Source organism: Eurosta solidaginis, chromosome 3 (genome assembly GCF_040869045.1).
Source record: "Eurosta solidaginis isolate ZX-2024a chromosome 3, ASM4086904v1, whole genome shotgun sequence".
Taxonomy (NCBI): Eukaryota; Metazoa; Arthropoda; class Insecta; order Diptera; family Tephritidae; genus Eurosta; species Eurosta solidaginis.
In genome coordinates, this window is record NC_090321.1 from 175,401,417 (window position 1) to 175,420,961 (window position 19,545).

Consider the following 19,545-nt stretch of genomic DNA (forward strand, 5'->3'; position numbering starts at 1 on the left):
CGAAAAAGTGGGCGTGTTGTTGTCCGATATCGTTCATTTTAAATAGCGATCTGAGATGAGTGCCCAGGAACCTACGTACCAAATTTCATCAAGATACCTCAAAATTTACTCAAGATATCGTGTTAACGGACAGACGGACGGACGGACGGACGGACATGCCTCAATCGAATTTTTTTCGATACTGATGATTTTGATATATGGAAGTCTATATCTATCTCGATTCCTTTATACCTGTACAACCAACCGTTATGCAATCAAAGTTAATATACTCTGTGAGCTCTGCTCAACTGAGTATAAAAAGTGAAGCGGGGGAGGGCAGAAGTAGACGGAAAAAGCTTATTAAAATGTCTGCAAATAGACCAAAATTTGGGCAGAACAATGTCTGCCGGGTCTGCTGGTATACTATATATTAAGAAAATTTTTCAAATACTACAACAACAAACAAGCTATATCACTTCAAAAGTCTAAAACACCAAAATCTCAATACGTAATTTTCAAAGAAGTTCCCTTTCTGCACGCTCAAAATTTTTTGGATTGAACTGGAAATTTCAACACATGTACAAAACTGTATGTACAATAAAATTTTATTTATATTTTAAAAAGTAAAAATTTAAATTTTAATTGTTTAACACCTTTTTTACAAGTCACAAAATGTGTTTTGATATTCTCTCAAACATTGACGTTTAGCATGGCTCAATTATATGGTTGGCTCATCTCATCAGCTGATTTCATTTAACTGGTATACGGTTTGTCAAAAGGATGTGGTAAAGTTTTTATAAAAAATAATTTCACATCATTTTAAGTTATTTTTTTTTAGTAAATGTATCTAATTTAGCACATTATTTTCCCAGAACACATAGGAATTGCAAAGTTTTATGTTTTCTTTCCATTCCATTCACCTGGCACCAACATGTAGATTTTGACAATCTGAACAAAGGTATGTTGTTGCTGTATAGATGAGTCAACCATATAGTTGAATCATGACGTTTAGCTACAATTTAGGTCAGAATATATTTTATATAAAATTGAAATATAAACATCAGGTTCAGTATTTAAATAATCACAGACGTAGATACCAAGTGATATTTTATCCAACCCAAAAAGTTAACTCACGGCCGGTTGCTATTTCCTTCAGTTGCTAAGAAGCAGCGAAAACAACCAAAAATTTCAAACTTTAGTAATTTACTATCCAATTTGAATTAGTGTGAGAAGATAAAAAATTGTTGAGTACTTCCTTTATGTAAATGGACCAGAAGAAACGAAAAATCTCTCTTTGAACAAAGACATAATCTTGTTGAACTTTGATAATACAATTTTAATATAACCACTTAAAAGCTTTTATGAGGAGCAAATATACATATATATTCGTCTGGTCCATTTATATAAAAGAAGTCCTTGATCATTTTTATACTCAGCTGAGCAGAGCTCACAGAGTATATTAATTTTGTTCGCATAACGGTACCCCGTAACGGCGCGTAGACTAATCGAGATAGATATAGACTTCTATATATCAAAATGATCTGGGCGAAAAAAGAAATTCATCTAGCCATGTCCGTCCGTCCGTCTGTCCCTGAACACGATAACTTAAGTAAATTTTGAGGTATCTTAATGAAATTTGGTATGTAAGTTCCTGGGCACTCATCTCGGATCGCTATTTAAAATGAAAGAAATCGGAATATAACACGCCCACTTTTTCGATATCGAAAATTTCGAAAAACCCAAAAAGTGCGATAATTCATTACCAAAACCGGATAAAGCGATGAAACTTGGTTGTGGGTTGATCTTATGACGCAGAATAAAAAATTAGTAAAATTTTGGACAATGGGGATGGCACCGCCTACTTTTAAGAAGAGATAATTTACAAGTTTTGCAAGCTTAGCCTTCCTTACTTGTTTATTTTCCTTTTATTTTCTCCTTTTGTTAACATGTCAAGTTGACCTGAAATATTACTAATAAATCCCAAAGTTTCGTTCAAAGTTTGAGTCATCTGCGTCATCGGGAAGTTCCTTAAAATGTGAAAGCGAAATTACCAACTTAAGAATTCTGAGGATCCCTGGCGAAATTTTTTTTCCGGATGATGCATTGTCATTATGCTCTGAAGTGTGTTCTTATTTTCAAGAATCTAGCTCTACGGAAAAAGACTAAAATGGCGGTCGTAAGATTCCATTTGTTGTACTGGACTTCCTAAATATCTAAATAAAAAAGTAGAACGATCAGACCCCGTATGTGTTTTTTTTCAATACAAGTTTTTAAAGGATTTGCTTGATTTTTTATAAGAATAAACCCAACGAATTCATACCCTCCAAAGCCCGCCCAATCGACATGAGGGGTGCATCCGCATGACGCACGTACTTTGTTTTTGCCGAATTGTTCCTTGTTTGTTAAGTGTCGTAAACATTTTTTTTATTTTGTTCAGAGTTAAGATAGCAAAGGACAGTTTTCTTTATAGTAAAAGTGAATCCGTTATATTTAGTGAACTCGAATGAGAGTTGAAATCATGACACAAACACCGAAAAGGTTCATTTAATTCGAAATTAGCTCTGCACTGCCTCAAAAGAAGAGGTTTGTAATGTCTTGACGCTCGTGATGAGACATTGAAGTTTACTTCAATAATTAAAAACGGTGAATCGCATATAATATTATTTCTGACAAGACCTGCGAAAAAACCGTTTTAGCGAATATTAAAGTCAAACAAGCTTTTCAAAGTACCAGTTCGATGAGGATTCCAGCGATTTAATTTGCAGGCTGAAGGGAAGTCACTAACTAGTGATCAAAATTTTTGGTTCAGAACTAGACCTTAAAAGTACCAAATAGTACTAGTGCGATTGAAAAAAGATTTTCTCTAGTTCAAAAGTCGGCAGTTTGTGCTTTCGTATTTCATATTATTAAGGATGTATTTATAAACAGATATCCTACAAAAATCACTTTCTACTAGCTTTATGGAGCTTCGGCTATAAGTATACCTTATTCCCCCACAGTTTAAAGCGTTTTCCTTACGTAAACCGTGTTGAAGCAGATTAATTCAATTTGTATTTCTTTGATCCACTGCTATACCACTGTGCCAGTGTTTTAGGCATACATATCTACATACATAAAGCACATAATGCGACGGCCGCCTGGGGCTTACCTTACTTATGTATATGCATATTTACATACATATTTACAATAATAATTACTCATTGATTTGTAAGTTAGGCTTTTGTCCATGGATATACAAATGTACACATAAGAACATTTCTCAACCTGAAAATAACTGCATTCTTATGTAAATTGTTATTACTATTTTTTCACTCAACATCATTCGATGTCAATTAACTGGACTTTTCCAATATATTTTAGGCTTATAAATTTCTTTCGCAATATGTAACAGTCAGTCGTAATAAATTTGTGAAACAAACCATTTGGGGTTTTATTATACCAGGCTCATTAAATTGAGTTCATACATTTGGCGACCGTGACAGGACATATACCCGGCAAAAGGTTAAGTCCTGAGTTCGTTTATTTGGTTGAATTAAATTTCGTATTATTTTGAACAAGTGTTCAAAGTACAATTATAGCGCTTTTAAAATACCATTCGAGGTAATTAAATCGAAAGCGTCACCGCTGATTCTATTATCGTTGGAACAGCATTAATCACTACACAGTATCGTTTGGATTTGTCAACCATTTCATAACTAGCTACATCTGTGTACTAGTAAAATGAGCAAGGGAAAATTGGACAAGCCAGAAGAGCAGTTACCGGCACTGCTTCAACAGCGCGCCACTATGGAAAGAAATTTGAAGAGCATTGCCGCCAAAATCAATCAGGAGAAGCAGGGTGATCTTGCAGTCGTTGAATGCCAAGCAGATATTTTGGAGGCATATTTTCAACAAATTTGCAAGCTACAATCGCAGATAGAGAAATATGATCCAGAAGACGAGACTCGCTCGGAAATTGAAGATTTGTTCATCGCTGCAAAGGCAACTGTAATAAAACGTATAGGTAAGAGTACGAAAGAGAAAGTTGTTGACTCCACTGTAGCCAATGTTTCAAATTGCTCTAATATATTGCACCAAAATCGTTTACCCCCATTAAAATTACCGAAGTTTGATGGAAAATACGGTGAATATAAACGATTCATTACTTCATTTAACAACCTGGTTCATGATGATAAATCTATACCAACAATTGACAAGTTTAACTACTTATTGAGTTCTTTGTCAGGCAACGCATTGAATGTCGTCGCACCTTTCCAAGTATCGGAGAATAACTATGAAACTGTGCTCAAAGCCCTTGCGGAGCGATACGACAAAAAGGTATTAATATTTTTAGAGCACATATCTAGTTTGTTCAATATTCCAACCATTCCTAAGTCGGATCCATCAGGTCTTCGCACATTGTTAGACATAGTTTCTGCTCTCCGAGGTTCATTGTTATCTTTGGGCTCCGAAGAAAATGTGATGAATGCTATTATCATTCACCTGGTTCTATCGAAGGTAGACCTTCAGTCAAAATTGAGTTATGACAGGAAGCAAGACTACGAAAAGTTACCTTCCTGGGAGTTCTGTTACGACACATTAAGTCGACATTGCCAATTTCTTGAAAGTAACATGAAACCGCAACAAGAAAAGAGCAAAGGTGCAAATAATAAGCAATCGTCAAACTCTTTCGTCACTACACAGAGCAAATCAGCGTCATTTTGTTGCAAATGTCAGTCTGCAGATCATTATTTAGCCATTTGTCCACAGTTCTTGTCGCTATCTGTAAGTGATAGGTATAAATTTGCCAAGCAACTAAATCTTTGCCTCAACTGCCTTCGTAAAGGCCACATGATTTCAAAATGCCCTTCAAAATCAAAATGCCGTGTATGCCAAAATTCTCATCATACCATTTTGCATCGTGTTACTTCAGGGGATAACAATAGACAGCGAAATGCTGACACAAACTCTATGCAACCACCACTTTTGTCGTTAGTTTCACAGAGCTCGCGACGTGCCCTTATTCCTACAGCTCTAGTGTTAATCAAGGATAAGTATGGGGGCATTCAAACAGCACGAGCTCTTCTTGATTCGTGCTCCGAAATTAATTTCATAACTGAGGAGCTGGCTAAAAGACTTCAACTTGGGTTCCAGCGAAATAATCAAGAAATTTGTGGCATTGCGGATGTTCGTACCAATTTGAGGTTTTCAGTGAAAGCCGTGATAACATCTAGATTCTCTAGTTATGAATTCACTTCAGACCTTGCCGTCACAAAAAGAATTTCGCTTCATCAACCAGATCATTGCTTGGACACAACCAACTGGAACTTACCAAAAGGGATTAAACTGGCTGATCCGCTCTTTTTTAGACCACAAAAAATCGATTTGTTGTTAGGCGCGCAAATATTCTTTGACATTATCTCTGAAAACACCTTAAGTCTCGGTGAAAATTCCCCGCGTCTGATCAATACCACATTGGGCTGGATTGTTGGTGGAAAGCTCGATAACAACGTTAAATCAAGTCCATACACATGCAATGTCATGAGGAGTTGTGGTCTCGATACAATTTTGAAGAAATTCTGGGAGCTCGAAGATTTCGCATGTGACCAGGTTACACCTCACACATATACACCCGAGGAACAAGAATGTGAAAATCATTTCAAAGAGTACGTAAAGGTACTAGAAAATGGTCGCATTCAAGTTTCATTGCCATTTAAACAGTCTCCAAATTTACTTGGAGAATCTATCGAGTTTGCTAAGCGCCGTTTTCTCCAAATCGAACGTCGTCTCGAACGCGATGCTACATTAAAAAAAATGTACACATCTTTTATGCAAGAATACTTGGATCTTGGACACATGAGCCCAATCCACAATTTGGATGTGACTTTATCACATTACGTAATCCCACACCACTGTGTAGTTCGGCCAGAGAGTTCAACAACGAAGTTACGTGTGGTTTTCGATGCGTCCGCTAAAACTACAGCTCGTTGCTCCCTCAACGATTTAGTTATGGTTGGGCCCACAATTCAGCAAAATCTTATATTAACATTATTAGCATTTCGATTGCATCGTTACGGCCTTACCGCAGATATTTGTAAAATGTATCGTCAGTTTTTAATACAACCAAAAGATCGTAATTATCAATTAATTTACTGGAGAACATCTGTAAATGAGCCTCTAAGTCTTTTTCAGCTGAACACAGTGACATATGGCATGGCATGTGCACCATTTTTGGCCATCAGGTGCCTATATTTCATTGCTGATCTTTACAAAGAACAATTTCCTCTTGGATCCGCAACTATTCAGGAAGATATGTATGTAGACGATCTTTTGACGGGCGCAGATAACATTAGGGATCTACAGATAAAGGCCATAGAAACAACCAAGTTGTTAGCAAAATCAGGTTTGCAGTTGGCCAAATGGAAATCTAATCATCGTGAGTGGCAATCCGACTGTGAAGAGTTCCAAATAAGACTCGAAGAGCTGGACGTGACTAAGGCTCTGGGCATGTCATGGAAACCACAGGATGATGTTTTCTGTTTTAAATATAACTTGCCAGTCATAGAGTATCCAACGAAACGGTCTGTAATTTCTACAGTTGCCCGTTTGTACGACATATTAGGCTTGGTAAGTCCAGTGACAGTTCGCTGTAAAATCTTCGTTCAAGAGCTTTGGATACGTCGCATTGGCTGGGACGAGCCACTACCCAATGAGCTTATCACTCAATGGAAGCTAATCGAGGAAGACTTGCAACATTTGAACCACATTGAAGTACCCAGGTATGTACAATCCGCTTTGACTTATAAATGTGATGTACATGGGTTTGCAGATGCATCTCAGCGTGCGTATGGCTGTTGTATTTATCTTCGCACAAATATAAACGGCCAACTTACCACAACGTTGTTGATATCAAAATCAAAGGTGGCTCCACTAAAGGCAGTCTCACTTCCCCGCTTAGAGTTGTGCGCAGCTGTTTTACTGTGTTCAACATGGAAAAAAATCAAATTTAAACTATCTCAATATATTAAAGGTATCCACTTTTGGACCGATTCAACCATAGTTTTACAATGGATCAAGATGCATTCATCCACTCTTAACTGCTTCGTTGCCAATCGAGTTGCGGAGCTGCAGGACAATTCAGTAGGCATCAATTGGAAATATGTACCAACCAAACAAAATCCAGCAGACATTGTATCACGTGGTTGTATGGCACGTGACCTATTGAATACAATATGGTTTAAGGGACCGACATTTCTCTCTTGCGACTCAGAATCATGGCCCAAAGAGCCAACAAAAATATCTCTCAGTAACCTCGAATTAGAACAGAGGAAACATGTTACTCTCAACTGCAGCATAGGTTTCAGTAATGATAACATCATTGAAGGTGTCATTGCAAGATATTCATCGTACCGGCGCATATTGAGGGTGATGACATTCATACTGAGGCCGTTCAACAAAATTCCACCTAGCAAAAATTCATCACAAAATTATGCATTCATATCACCATATGAACTACAGCAGACGTTTTTATACATAGTTTCATCTATTCAGCACTCACACTATGCCCATGAAATAAAGTTGCTCAAGGAAGGCAAGACACTAAAGCCTGAACTACAGAAGCTGTCCCCGTTTTTGGTCGAGACACCGTTGCAAGTTTCAACTAAGTTAGTTCTATGGGTGGGAGGCAGACTCAATCAAGCACCAATCGAATACAATGCAAAGTTTCCTGCCTTATTGCCAAAACAACATAAATTTACGCGCAAATTTGTAGAGTACTTGCATGTAATGAACAAGCATGCAGGGCCCAAGGTGTTAATGGGAATTATGCGTTCTCAAATTTGGGTAATAAATGCACGCGAATTGGTCCGAAAAGTAGTCAACTCTTGCATGCATTGCTACCACTACAAGCCGAAGTTGGTGCAACAAATAATGGGCTCTCTTCCAGCTGATCGCTTACTTGCTCAACGTCCATTTCTGGTCGTAGGTGTAGACCTATGCGGTCCATTTTTTACATCGTATCGCATTCGCGGAAAAGCACCTAACAAAACATACGTGGCCATATTTATCTGTTTTTCGTCGAAAGCAGTTCATGCAGAATTGATTTCTGATTTATCTACGAATAACTTTGTTCTTTCTTTAAAGCGTTTCATTGGCAGACGTGGTATACCGCAGCGTATATACTGTGACAACGCTACAAATTTTGTGGGCGCACAATCACAACTTGATGAATTCAAGCGTCAGTTCTACAACCAGCAATCATTATCTGACTTGGAACAGTTTAGCAGCGAGCACGGTTTTGAATTTCGATTTATTCCTCCGCGAGCTCCGCACTTTGGTGGTTTGTGGGAAGCTGCTGTCAAATCAATGAAGACTTTGCTGATAAAAAACATTTCGCAGTCCAATTTAACATTTGAAGAGCTTCAAACCGTTGTGATTGAGGTGGAGGCCATATTGAACTCGCGGCCTCTAACTCCATTGACTGACGACCCAAACGATGGAGAGGCGCTGACACCAGCACATTTGCTCATTGGTACTTCATTACACACAATACCGGAGCCACAACTCAATGACGTTAAAGAATCGCGTCTAACTAGTTGGCAGCGAATCACTTATCTAAAGCAACGATTGTGGGACTTGTGGCGTCGCGATTATCTTCATACATTACAAGCGCGCTCCAAATGGCTGGAGACGCGGGAAAACATCGTTCCTGGTCAGCTAGTATTTATTCATGATGACAATTTGCCACCACAACAATGGGCTCTTGGTCGTATTACAAATACATTCCCAGGGACAGATGGACGTGTACGTGTGGTCGATATTTTAACCAAGCGAGGTACCTTAAGACGTCCAGTGCATAAGATAGCCCCATTACCAGTTGAGTAAAATATTGAAAGGAACCTTTCAACGGGTGGAGTATGTTGAAGCAGATTACTTCAATTTGTATTTCTTTGATCCACTGCTATACCACTGTGCCAGTGTTTTAGGCATACATATCTACATACATAAAGCACATCATGCGACGGCCGCCTGGGGCTTACCTTACTTATGTATATGCATATTTACATACATATTTACAATAATAATTACTCATTGATTTGTAAGTTAGGCTTTTGTCCATGGATATACAAATGTACACATAAGAACATTTCTCAACCTGAAAATAACTGCATTCTTATGTAAATTGTTATTACTATTTTTTCACTCAACATCATTCGATGTCAATTAACTGGACTTTTCCAATATATTTTAGGCTTATAAATTTCTTTCGCAATATGTAACAGTCAGTCGTAATAAATTTGTGAAACAAACCATTTGGGGTTTTATTATACCAGGCTCATTAAATTGAGTTCATACAAACCGTATAACATATAAGTAAGAAATTGGCAGGAAAGGGGTGCCACCAATGAAATTTTATCGCCATAGATTCAACAGTTTATCCCGTAGACATTGATAAGCAACTTATATTTGAGTCAATTTCAAACAAACCAAAATACTTCTTTCCTGTACACACACGCTTAAGAAATGGTTCCTACGCAGAAATAATTTGTACCGCCTAGCCTGTGCTAGACCGATTCAGGGATATTCTTTTTTATAGAGATGCTGAAGGCCGGCAATGAAGTAAGGTACCACCTAAAATATTTCGATTTCGAAACAGGGGACTGAATCGTATTACAAGCAACATGTGGAATTTCGTCCTGCTTCAGAACAAACGAAATAGTACCAACAAAAGAAATAGATATCAGCTGCAAATGTTTACTCTAGTTCGGAACTATCGAAATAGTGCAAATAAACAAAGAAGTCTTAGAAGTCTTTTCGAGATATCGACATAAAGGTGGACCAGGGGTGACTCTAGAATTTGTTTATACGATATGGGTATCAAATGAAAGGTGTTAATGAGTATTTTAAAAGGGAGTGGGCCTTAGTTCTATAGGTGGATGCCTTTACGAGATATCGCCATAAAGGTGGGCCAGGGGTGACTCTAGAATTTTTTTTGTACGATATGGGTATCAAATGAAAGGTGTTAATGAGTATTTTAAAAAGGCGTGGGCCTTAGTTCTATAGGTGGATGCCTTTTCGAGATATCGACATGAAGGTGGACCAGGGGTGACTCTAGAATTTGTTTGTACGATATGGGTATCAAATGAAAGGTGTTAATGAGTATTTTAAAAGGGAGTGGGCCTTAGTTCTATATGTGGACGCCTTTTCGAGATATCGCCATAAACGTGGACCAGGGGTGACTCTAGAATGTGTTTGTACGATATGGGTATCAAATTAAAGGTATTAATGAGGGTTTTAAAAGGGAGTGACCCTTAGTTGTATATGTGAAGGCGTTTTCGAGATATCTACCAAAATGTGGACCAGGGTGATCCAGAACATCATCTGTCGGGTACCGCTAATTCATTTATATGTGTAATATCACGTACAGTATTCCTTCCAAGATTCCAAGGGCTTTTGATTTCGCCCTGCAAAACTTTTTCATTTTCTTCTACTTAATATGGTAGGTGTCACACCTATTTTACCAAGTTTTTTTCTAAAGTTATATTTTGCGTCAATAGACCAATACAATTACCATGTTTCATTCCTTTTTTCGTATTTGGTATATAATTATGGCATTTTTTTCATTTTTCGTAATTTTCGATATCGAAAAAGTGGGCGTGGTCATAGTCGGATTTCGGCCATTTTTTACACCAATACAAAGTGAGTTCAGATAAGTACGTGAACTGAGTTTAGTAAAGATATATCGATTTTTGCTCAAGTTATCGTGTTAACGGATTTTGGCCATTTTTTACACCAATACAAAGTGAGTTCAGATAAGTACGTGAACTGAGTTTAGTAAAGATATATCGATTTTTGCTCAAGTTATCGTGTTAACGGCCGAGCGGAAGGACAGACGGCCGACTGTGTATAAAAACTGGGCGTGGCTTCAACCGATTTCGCCTTTTTTCACAGAAAACAGTTATCGTCCTAGGAGCTAAGCCTCTACAAAATTTCACAAGGATTGGTTAATTTTTGTTGGACTTATGGCATTAAAAGCATCCTAGACAAATTAAATGAAAAAGGGCGAAGCCACGCCCATTTTGAAATTTTCTTTTATTTTTGTATTTTGTTGCACCATATCCTTTCTGGAGTTGAATGTTGGCATAATTTACTTATATGCTGTAAAGATATTAACTTTTCTTTTAAAATTTGAATTAAAAAAAAAAAATTTTAAAAAGTGGGCGTGGTCGTTCTCCGATTTTGCTAATTTTTATTAAGCAGACATAAAGTAATAAGGGTAACGTTCCTGCCAAATTTCATCATGATATCTTCAACGACTGCAAAATTACAGCTTGCAAAACTTCTAAATTACCTTCATTTAAAAGTGGGCGATGCCACGCCCACTGTTCAAAATTTTACTACTTTTCTATTCTGTGTCATAAGCTCAACTCACCTACCAAGTTTCATCGCTTAATGCGTATTTGGTAATGAATTATCGCACTTTTTCGATTTTTCAAAATTTTCGATATCGAAAAAGTGGGCGTGGTTGTTGTCCAATATCGTTCATTTTAAATAGCGATATGAGATGAGTGCCCAGGAACCTACATACCAAATTTCATCAAGATACCTCAAAATTTACTCAAGTTATCGTGTTAACGGACAGACGGACGGACGGACGGACATGCCTCAATCGAATTTTTTTTCGATACTGATGATTTTGATATATGGAAGTCTATATCTATCTCGATTCCTTTATACCTGTACAACCAACCGTTATGCAATCAAAATTAATATACTCTGTGAGCTCTGCTCAACTGAGTATAAAAAGTGAAGAGGGGGAGGGCAGAAGTAGACGGAAAAAGCTTATTAAAATGTCTGCAAATAGACCAAAATTTGGGCAGAACAATGTCTGCCGCGTCTGCTAGTATACTATATATTAAGAAAATTTTTCAAATACTACAACAAAAAAGCTATATCACTTCAAAAGTCTAAAACATCAAAATTTCAAAACGTAATTTTCAAAGAAGTCCCTTTTTGTACGCTGAAAATTTTTTGGATTGAACTGGAAATTTCAACACATGTACAAAACTGTATGTACAATAAAATTTTATTTATATTTTAAAAAGTAAAAATTTAAATTTTAATTGTTTAACACCTTTTTTACAAGTCACAAAATGTGTTTTGATATTCTCTCAAACATTGACGTTTAGCATGGCTCAATTATATGGTTGGCTCATCTCATCAGCTGATTTCATTTAACTGGTATACGGTTTGTCAAAAGGATGTGGTAAAGTTTTTATAAAAAATAATTTCACATCATTTTAAGTTATTTTTTTTAGTAAATGTATCTAATTTAGCACATTATTTTCCCAGAACACATAGGAATTGCAAAGTTTTATGTTTTCTTTCCATTCCATTCACCTGGCACCAACATGTAGATTTTGACAATCTGAACAAAGGTATGTTGTTGCTGTATAGATGAGTCAACCATATAGTTGAACCATGACGTTTAGCTACAATTTAGGTCAGAATATATTTTATATAAAATTGAAATATAAACATCAGGTTCAGTATTTAAATAATCACAGACGTAGATACCAAGTGATATTTTATCCAACCCAAAAAGTTAACTCACGGCCGGTTGCTATTTCCTTCAGTTGCTAAGAAGCAGCGAAAACAACCAAAAATTTCAAACTTTAGTAATTTACTATCCAATTTGAATTAGTGTGAGAAGATAAAAAATTGTTGAGTACTTCCTTTATGTAAATGGACCAGAAGAAACGAAAAATCTCTCTTTGAACAAAGACATAATCTTGTTGAACTTTGATAATACAATTTTAATATAACCACTTAAAAGCTTTTATGAGGAGCAAATATACATATAAAGGCTAATTGCAATACATAGATATTCGTCTGGTCCATTTATATAGAAGAAGTCCTTGATCATTTTTATACTCAGCTGAGCAGAGCTCACAGAGTATATTAATTTTGTTCGCATAGCGGTACCCCGTATCGGCGCGTAGACTAATCGAGATATATATAGACTTCTATATATCAAAATGATCTGGGCGAAAAAAGAAATTCATCTAGCCATATCCGTCCGTCCGTCCGTCCGTCTGTCCCTGAACACGATAACTTAAGTAAATTTTGAGGTATCTTAATGAAATTTGGTATGTAAGTTCCTGGGCACTCATCTCAGATCGCTATTTAAAATGAAAGAAATCGGAATATAACACGCCCACTTTTTCGATATCGAAAATTTCGAAAAACCGAAAAAGTGCGATAATTCATTACAAAAAACAGATAAAGCGATGAAACTTGGTTGTGGGTTGATCTTATGACGCAGAATAAAAAATTAGTAAAATTTTGGACAATGGGGATGGCACCGCCTACTTTTAAGAACAGATAATTTACAAGTTTTGCAAGCTTAGCCTTCCTTACTTGTTTATTTTCCTTTTATTTTCTCCTTTTGTTGACATGTCAAGTTGACCTGAAATATTACTAATAAATCCCAAAGTTTCGTTCAAGGTTTGAGTCATCTGCGTCATCGGGAAGTTCCTTAAAATATGAAAGCGAAATTACCAACTTAAGAATTCTGAGGATCCCTGGCGAAATTTTTTTTCCGGATGACGCATTGTCATTATGCTCTGAAGTATGTTCTTATTTTCAAGAATCTAGCTCTACGGAAAAAGACTAAAATGGCGGTCGTAAGATTCCATTTGTTGTAATGGACTTTCTAAATATCTATTTCAATACAAGTTTTTAAAGGATTTGCTTGATTTTTTATAAGAATAAACCCAACGAATTCATACCCTCCAAAGCCCGCCCAATCAACATGAGGGGTGCATCCGCATGACGCACGTACTTTGTTTTTGCCGAGTTGTTCCTTGTTTGTTAAGTGTCGTAAACATTTTTTTTATTTTGTTAAGAGTTAAGATAGCAAAGGACAGTTTTCTTTATAGTAAAAGTGAATCCGTTATATTTAGTGAACTCGAATGAGAGTTGGAATCATGACACAAACACCGAAAAGGTTCATTTAATTCGAAATTAGCTCTGCACTGCCTCAAAAGAAGAGGTTTGTAATGTCTTGACGCTCGTGATGAGACATTGAAGTTTACTTCAATAATTAAAAACGGTGAATCGCATATAATATTATTTCTGACAAGACCTGCGAAAAAACCGTTTTAGCGAATATTAAAGTCAAACAAGCTTTTCAAAGTACCAGTTCGATGAGAATTCCAGCGATTTAATTTGCAGGCTGAAGGGAAGTCACTAACTAGTGATCAAAATTTCTGGTTCAGAACTAGACCTTAAAAGTACCAAATAGTACTAGTGCGATTGAAAAAAGATTTTCTCTAGTTCAAAAATCGGCAGTTTGTGCTTTCGTATTTCATATTATTAAGGATGTATTTATAAACAGATATCCTACAAAAATCACTTTCTACTAGCTTTAAGGAGCTTCGGCTATAAGTATGCCTTATTCCCCCCACAGTTTAAAGCGTTTTCCTTACGTAAACCGTATAACACATAAGTAAGAAATTGGCAGGAAAGGGGTGCCACCAATGAAATTTTATCGCCATAGATTCAACAGTTTATCCCGTAGACATTGATAAGCAACTTATATTTGAGTCAATTTCAAACAAACCAAAATACTTCTTTAACGCACACACACGCTTTAGAAATGGTTCCTAAGCAGAAATAATTTGTACCGCCTAGCCTGTGCTAGACCGATTCAGGGATATTCTTTTTTATAGAGATGTTGAAGGCCGGCAATGAAGTAAGGTACCACCTAAAATATTTCGATTTCGAAACAGGGGACTGAATCGTATTACAAGCAACATGTGGAATTTCGTTCTGCTTCAGAACAAACGAAATAGTACCAACAAAAGAAATAGATATCAGCTGCAAATGTTTACTCTAGTTCGGAACTATCGAAATAGTGCAAATAAACAAAGAAGTCTTAAAGTTGAAAAATGTATCAAGTTCGGAACTATAGAAAAGGTAATGCAACAAGGATATCGCCATATTAAATTCGCCAGTTGGAAGCATGTAAAAGAGATAGAGGGCGAACTAGTAATGGTTCTGCATGCACTAGAAGCACACCAGTTTTGAACAAAAGATTTCCCATTCAGGGTATAAAGTGATCTGAACCATCTTACCAAATTTGAGCCGTACGCAAATTCTGTGAATTTTCTCAATTATTTTTTAGGGAAATTTGACTGGATTGCTATATATAGTTTAACTTGGTACTTTGACGAAAAAATGTATACCCTTCACATTTTGTTACTAACAATCCATTGGGGATTTGAATTTGCAATTGCAAATGAACCGGAAGTTTGTATTGATGCATTAGGCTGCGTTGAAGGCACATTGAGGCCAGGTAATGAAGTCGGTCGTTATGATGCGTTTATGGGCATACCATTTGCTAAACCACCAATCGGCGATTTAAGATTTAAGGTATTATTTATAACAAAAAAAAAAAATAAAACAATTTAAGTTATTTTTCTATTGTTAATATTCGAAATAGAATCCAGTGCCAGCTGACGCTTGGGTGCATAAACTTATAGCGAAAGAGCCACGTTCAGATTGTCTACAAAAACATTATATAGCGCCAACACAATTTGTAACTGGCGAAGAGGATTGTCTGTATTTGAATATTTATCGACCAATAGTAAATAAATTTAGAAATTTAGCGTGGTAAATACTAATAACTACATTGCGTTTAGGATCGCTCTTCAGAGAAACTTCCCGTTTTATTTTATATACACGGCGGTGGATTTTTTTGTGGTTCTGCAAATCCCAAATTCAGTGGCCCTGAATATTTTATGGATACAAGTGAAATTATTTTGGTAGTAGCTGCATACCGTTTAGGTCCGTTTGGTAAGTATTGTCGTCTCTATACATAAACCATTTTTTTCTAATAAATATAAAGTTTCATCCAGCAAAAACAAAAGGATTTAAGTGATTCCCTTTTAATCCATAAATAAAGTGAAGTACTCTTATCCTTTAGGAATACAATTTAAATAAGTTTATTCGTTTTATCAAAGAAAAAATAATAAAATTTATACTTACTATTTAAGAATTCATGAGCTTAACACCGGCTTATAATAACTGAATATTCAATTAGTATGTTTTTCTAAGAGAAACTGAAAAGAAAGAAACATTTACTGGCATATTGCGATGGTACCGCCACGTAATCATCATCAGGCAATTTTGTAATGTTATCAAAGATCTCAATTGTTTTGTTAGTGTAGAAATGGAATAAACTGAATTAAGCAAGGAAACAAATACAAGCAGGATAGCCTAGTTGTTAAGGCAACTGCAGTTTCACCGTGTGATTCGCGGTTCGAATCTCGGTGAAACCTTTGATAACATTACAAAATTGCCTGATGATGATTCCGTTGGCGGTTTTCGAAATGGTACCATCGCAATATGCCAGTAAATGTCTCTTTCTTTCTTTTCAGTTTCTCTTAGAAAAGCATAATAATTGAATATTCAATTATTATAAGCGGGTGTTAAGTTTATGAATTCTTAAACAATAAGTATAAACTAAACATACCATTAAAACAAACATAAATAAAATTTATTTATAGTATAAATTCGATCTTAGTTTCTCTTTAAAACTTATGTGACGGCCAATTTTCGACAAATTGTTATAGTTTTTCTGAAATTGGGAAGTAAAGTCGTTCACTTACACAGGCGGGCGATTTCGAAGCCTCACCTATCACAGTAGGAAATTTGTAATTTTTCGTGTAAATAATACGCCTAAATTTTGAGCAGTGGTGCAGTAGGGCAATGACGCGTGATGACGCAATCACACGGTTGGTCCATAGCAAGTCCGTTGCCCTAATCTTATATTCCTCGATGACGGAAAATCGTTCCGATACACATCAGTTATCCACCCTGTCGGAAAACCAACGGGGATCGATACCTTCACGCGATATCCGACTTCATCACGTTAGACTTTGACTGTCGACAAAGATCGTTACATATACTGTCCTGGAGCAATATGATTGTGCTCTCTATAGCATAAACATCCTCGTGGAAGACAACGCATGAGTCAGGAAGTAAGCGCGACTGCTTTACCTGCAGATGCTTTGAGTAAAGTCCAGCGCCACTTTTTTCTTTAATTATCGACCTATACAGCTTTTACTGCCCTACAGCTGTATAGACTTCCCTCCCATTTTCCCTCGAAAGATATCTTATGTTCTGCACCTGGGAGTCAACAACCACAGTGTTGTGGTAGTGACCCTGTACGAACACTTTTATGTAGAGGCATCAACCCTCTGGTGATTGCGCTTTTTGTCAAGCGTCTGCCACCCGACAATAGCTATATATGGCGTACGTATCGATCGATTGACTGTGTTGTACAAGCCACGGATGACATGCACGGACGGTCTCCAGTTTCTCCCGAAAGTCTTTGGCTGTCAGAATTTTCTTTGTTCTCACCTAACGGTAAGTTGAAGAAGGAATTTTGTGTAGTATTTTGTGAACAGAAAAAACTCCATTTTTGTTGGATTTACCATTAGCCCGTTATACCTTGCCCATCGTGGAATTCCGCAAAATCACATTCAATGAGCTCGCCAATCGTTAGCAGAAGTTTACTGTGATCAGAATAACTAAGTCGTCGGTGTATGCGATTACTTTCTTCCCTTTTGCCCTTAAGATTATTAGATAGCTAATGAACCAGTATCCATGGAAGAGACTTGAGAGGCACCTCTGGTAGTCATATTACATACTGAGTCAGTTCATTAAGTTGCGTTTACGAACCCATTCTATTCTTGAGCGTAGAATCGCTTCAGGCAGCTTAAGAGTCTTGGGTTCCATGTTGTATAAGCACCTTGGCTTCCTTTGCGCGTTGCTGAAGGCAACCGCGATATCGAGGAAGCCTACCAATTGACGAAAAGGGCGCTTTCAACCGATATGCTTTTCCATTATGGATATTAAGCTGCATCCATCCGGCAGAAATTAGCATTGTCCGTTTTATGCATATCGACAAGTTTCTTCAGTGTTTGGATAAGGATAAGCCTCTTATTGCGTTGTAGTATTTGGCTTCCGAGTAGTTAAGTTCCACTGCTTAGGAATGAACGCCACCAGCACGTCAAAGTAACACGGCGCATATTAATGAGAAGCTCAGCTTAAATCTCCTCGGAGGTATATCGCACATTGTATTTTTTTATGTGACATTGTCAAAATCCACAACCGCATATTGTGTTTCAATAAAGTGTGTCTCTTCATTTTATGTATTTTACTTCTAGGTTTCCTCAGCACTGGTGATGAACATATGACGGGCAATTTCGGACTCAAAGATCAACGTATGGCACTTAAATGGGTTCACAAATATATTAGTGCTTTTGGTGGTGATCCTACGCGAGTTACTATATTTGGACATAGTGCTGGCGGTGTAGCTGTCCACTTACATTTGTTAAACCCCGCTTCGAGAGGTACGTATATATTACGTATGGTATAAAGCGGCTACTTTAAGACAATATCATATAAGACGGCCGGCAATACGAACGTGCTCAACCGTTTCTTCCTGCAGGTCACACTTCCTGTATTTGCTGTTACTGACGAGACCTAACTTATAAGCCTGTGACGCCGGAAGGTAGCGTCCAGTCAGTATGCCCATTGTGAGCCTTAAGTCTTCTCTCTTCAGAGATATGAGCCACTTTGTGAGTCTAATATCGTAGGCTTTGCACATGATCTTAGAAATTTGGATCATATGCAACTCCTGTCTCCTTTTGATTTCTCCCAAACGGATTGGGACGTCTATCGGCGACTCAGCGGGTGTTGCACAAATATTGGGATATCTTCACCAAATTTGGTAACGGGCTGATCTGGCTCCAGAATAGATTGGTATTGGCGAAATCGGACATTAATCACGCCCTTTTTTCGATATCGAAAATTAAAAAAAATGGAAAAAATTTGATAACTCAAAACCGAATACCGCTAAGCTAATGAAATTTGGTAGGTGGATTGGTTTTATGACGCAAAACATAAATTCCAAAAAATTTTGGTATACGGGCGTTGAACCACGCACATTTAGAAGAAGAAAATTTGGAAGTTTAACAAGCCTTGAATCAAAAGCCGTTAAAGACATTTGCCAGAGGCTCTATCCTCGCCAAATTATGAATGTAATCAAAATCGGTTAAAGTCCAAGCCCACTTTTCCTAAAGGTCTAACCTTAACAAAGTTTACAATAACTCTTTTACCTACATTTGACTGATATTCTACCTCATTCTGATATATATTTTTTAGGACATCTGTGTGGTTAACCAAAATTTAAATCTGCTTTTCGAATATTCCTTCCGGAATCTTCTCCAATACTTCTTGTTTCGTGTAATTCTGATGGGCAGTGCATTCCTCAGGTCTACAACCGCACTAATAAGGTCATCAACCGCACTAATAAGGTCATCAACCTGTTGAAGATGGGAAATAGATGGCCGATTTCGCAATAATTGGCGTGATATGCGGAATCGCATTAATCTAATGGATTGTTTAGAGCACCCTTAAGTTCCAATCAAGAAGCACGTACGCGGCAGACCGTTATATACAGTGCAGTGAGTAGACTATACTAGAACCTTTGGAGTTTCTATCTCGCCTCAGTTC

General features: G+C 37.1%; 1 protein-coding gene across 8 annotated transcripts in view; it reads left to right on the top strand.

The window, feature by feature from the left end:
* The window catches only part of LOC137244649 (juvenile hormone esterase-like), a 37,579-nt gene that overhangs the window by 4,616 nt on the left and 13,418 nt on the right, over positions 1–19,545 (top strand). For 6 of the 8 annotated variants that reach the window (XM_067773960.1, XM_067773956.1, XM_067773957.1 and 3 more), the window contains exons 2-5: positions 15,146–15,393; positions 15,464–15,607; positions 15,663–15,816; positions 18,195–18,380. In XM_067773960.1, the coding sequence (XP_067630061.1) occupies positions 15,199–15,393; positions 15,464–15,607; positions 15,663–15,816; positions 18,195–18,380 (679 nt within the window). In that variant the 5' untranslated portion in view covers positions 15,146–15,198. Of the gene's footprint in view, positions 1–3,112; positions 3,983–9,259; positions 9,331–15,145; positions 15,394–15,463; positions 15,608–15,662; positions 15,817–18,194; positions 18,381–19,545 lie in introns of those variants that run through there. The other 2 variants (XM_067773952.1, XM_067773958.1) reach the window with 2 other exon arrangements.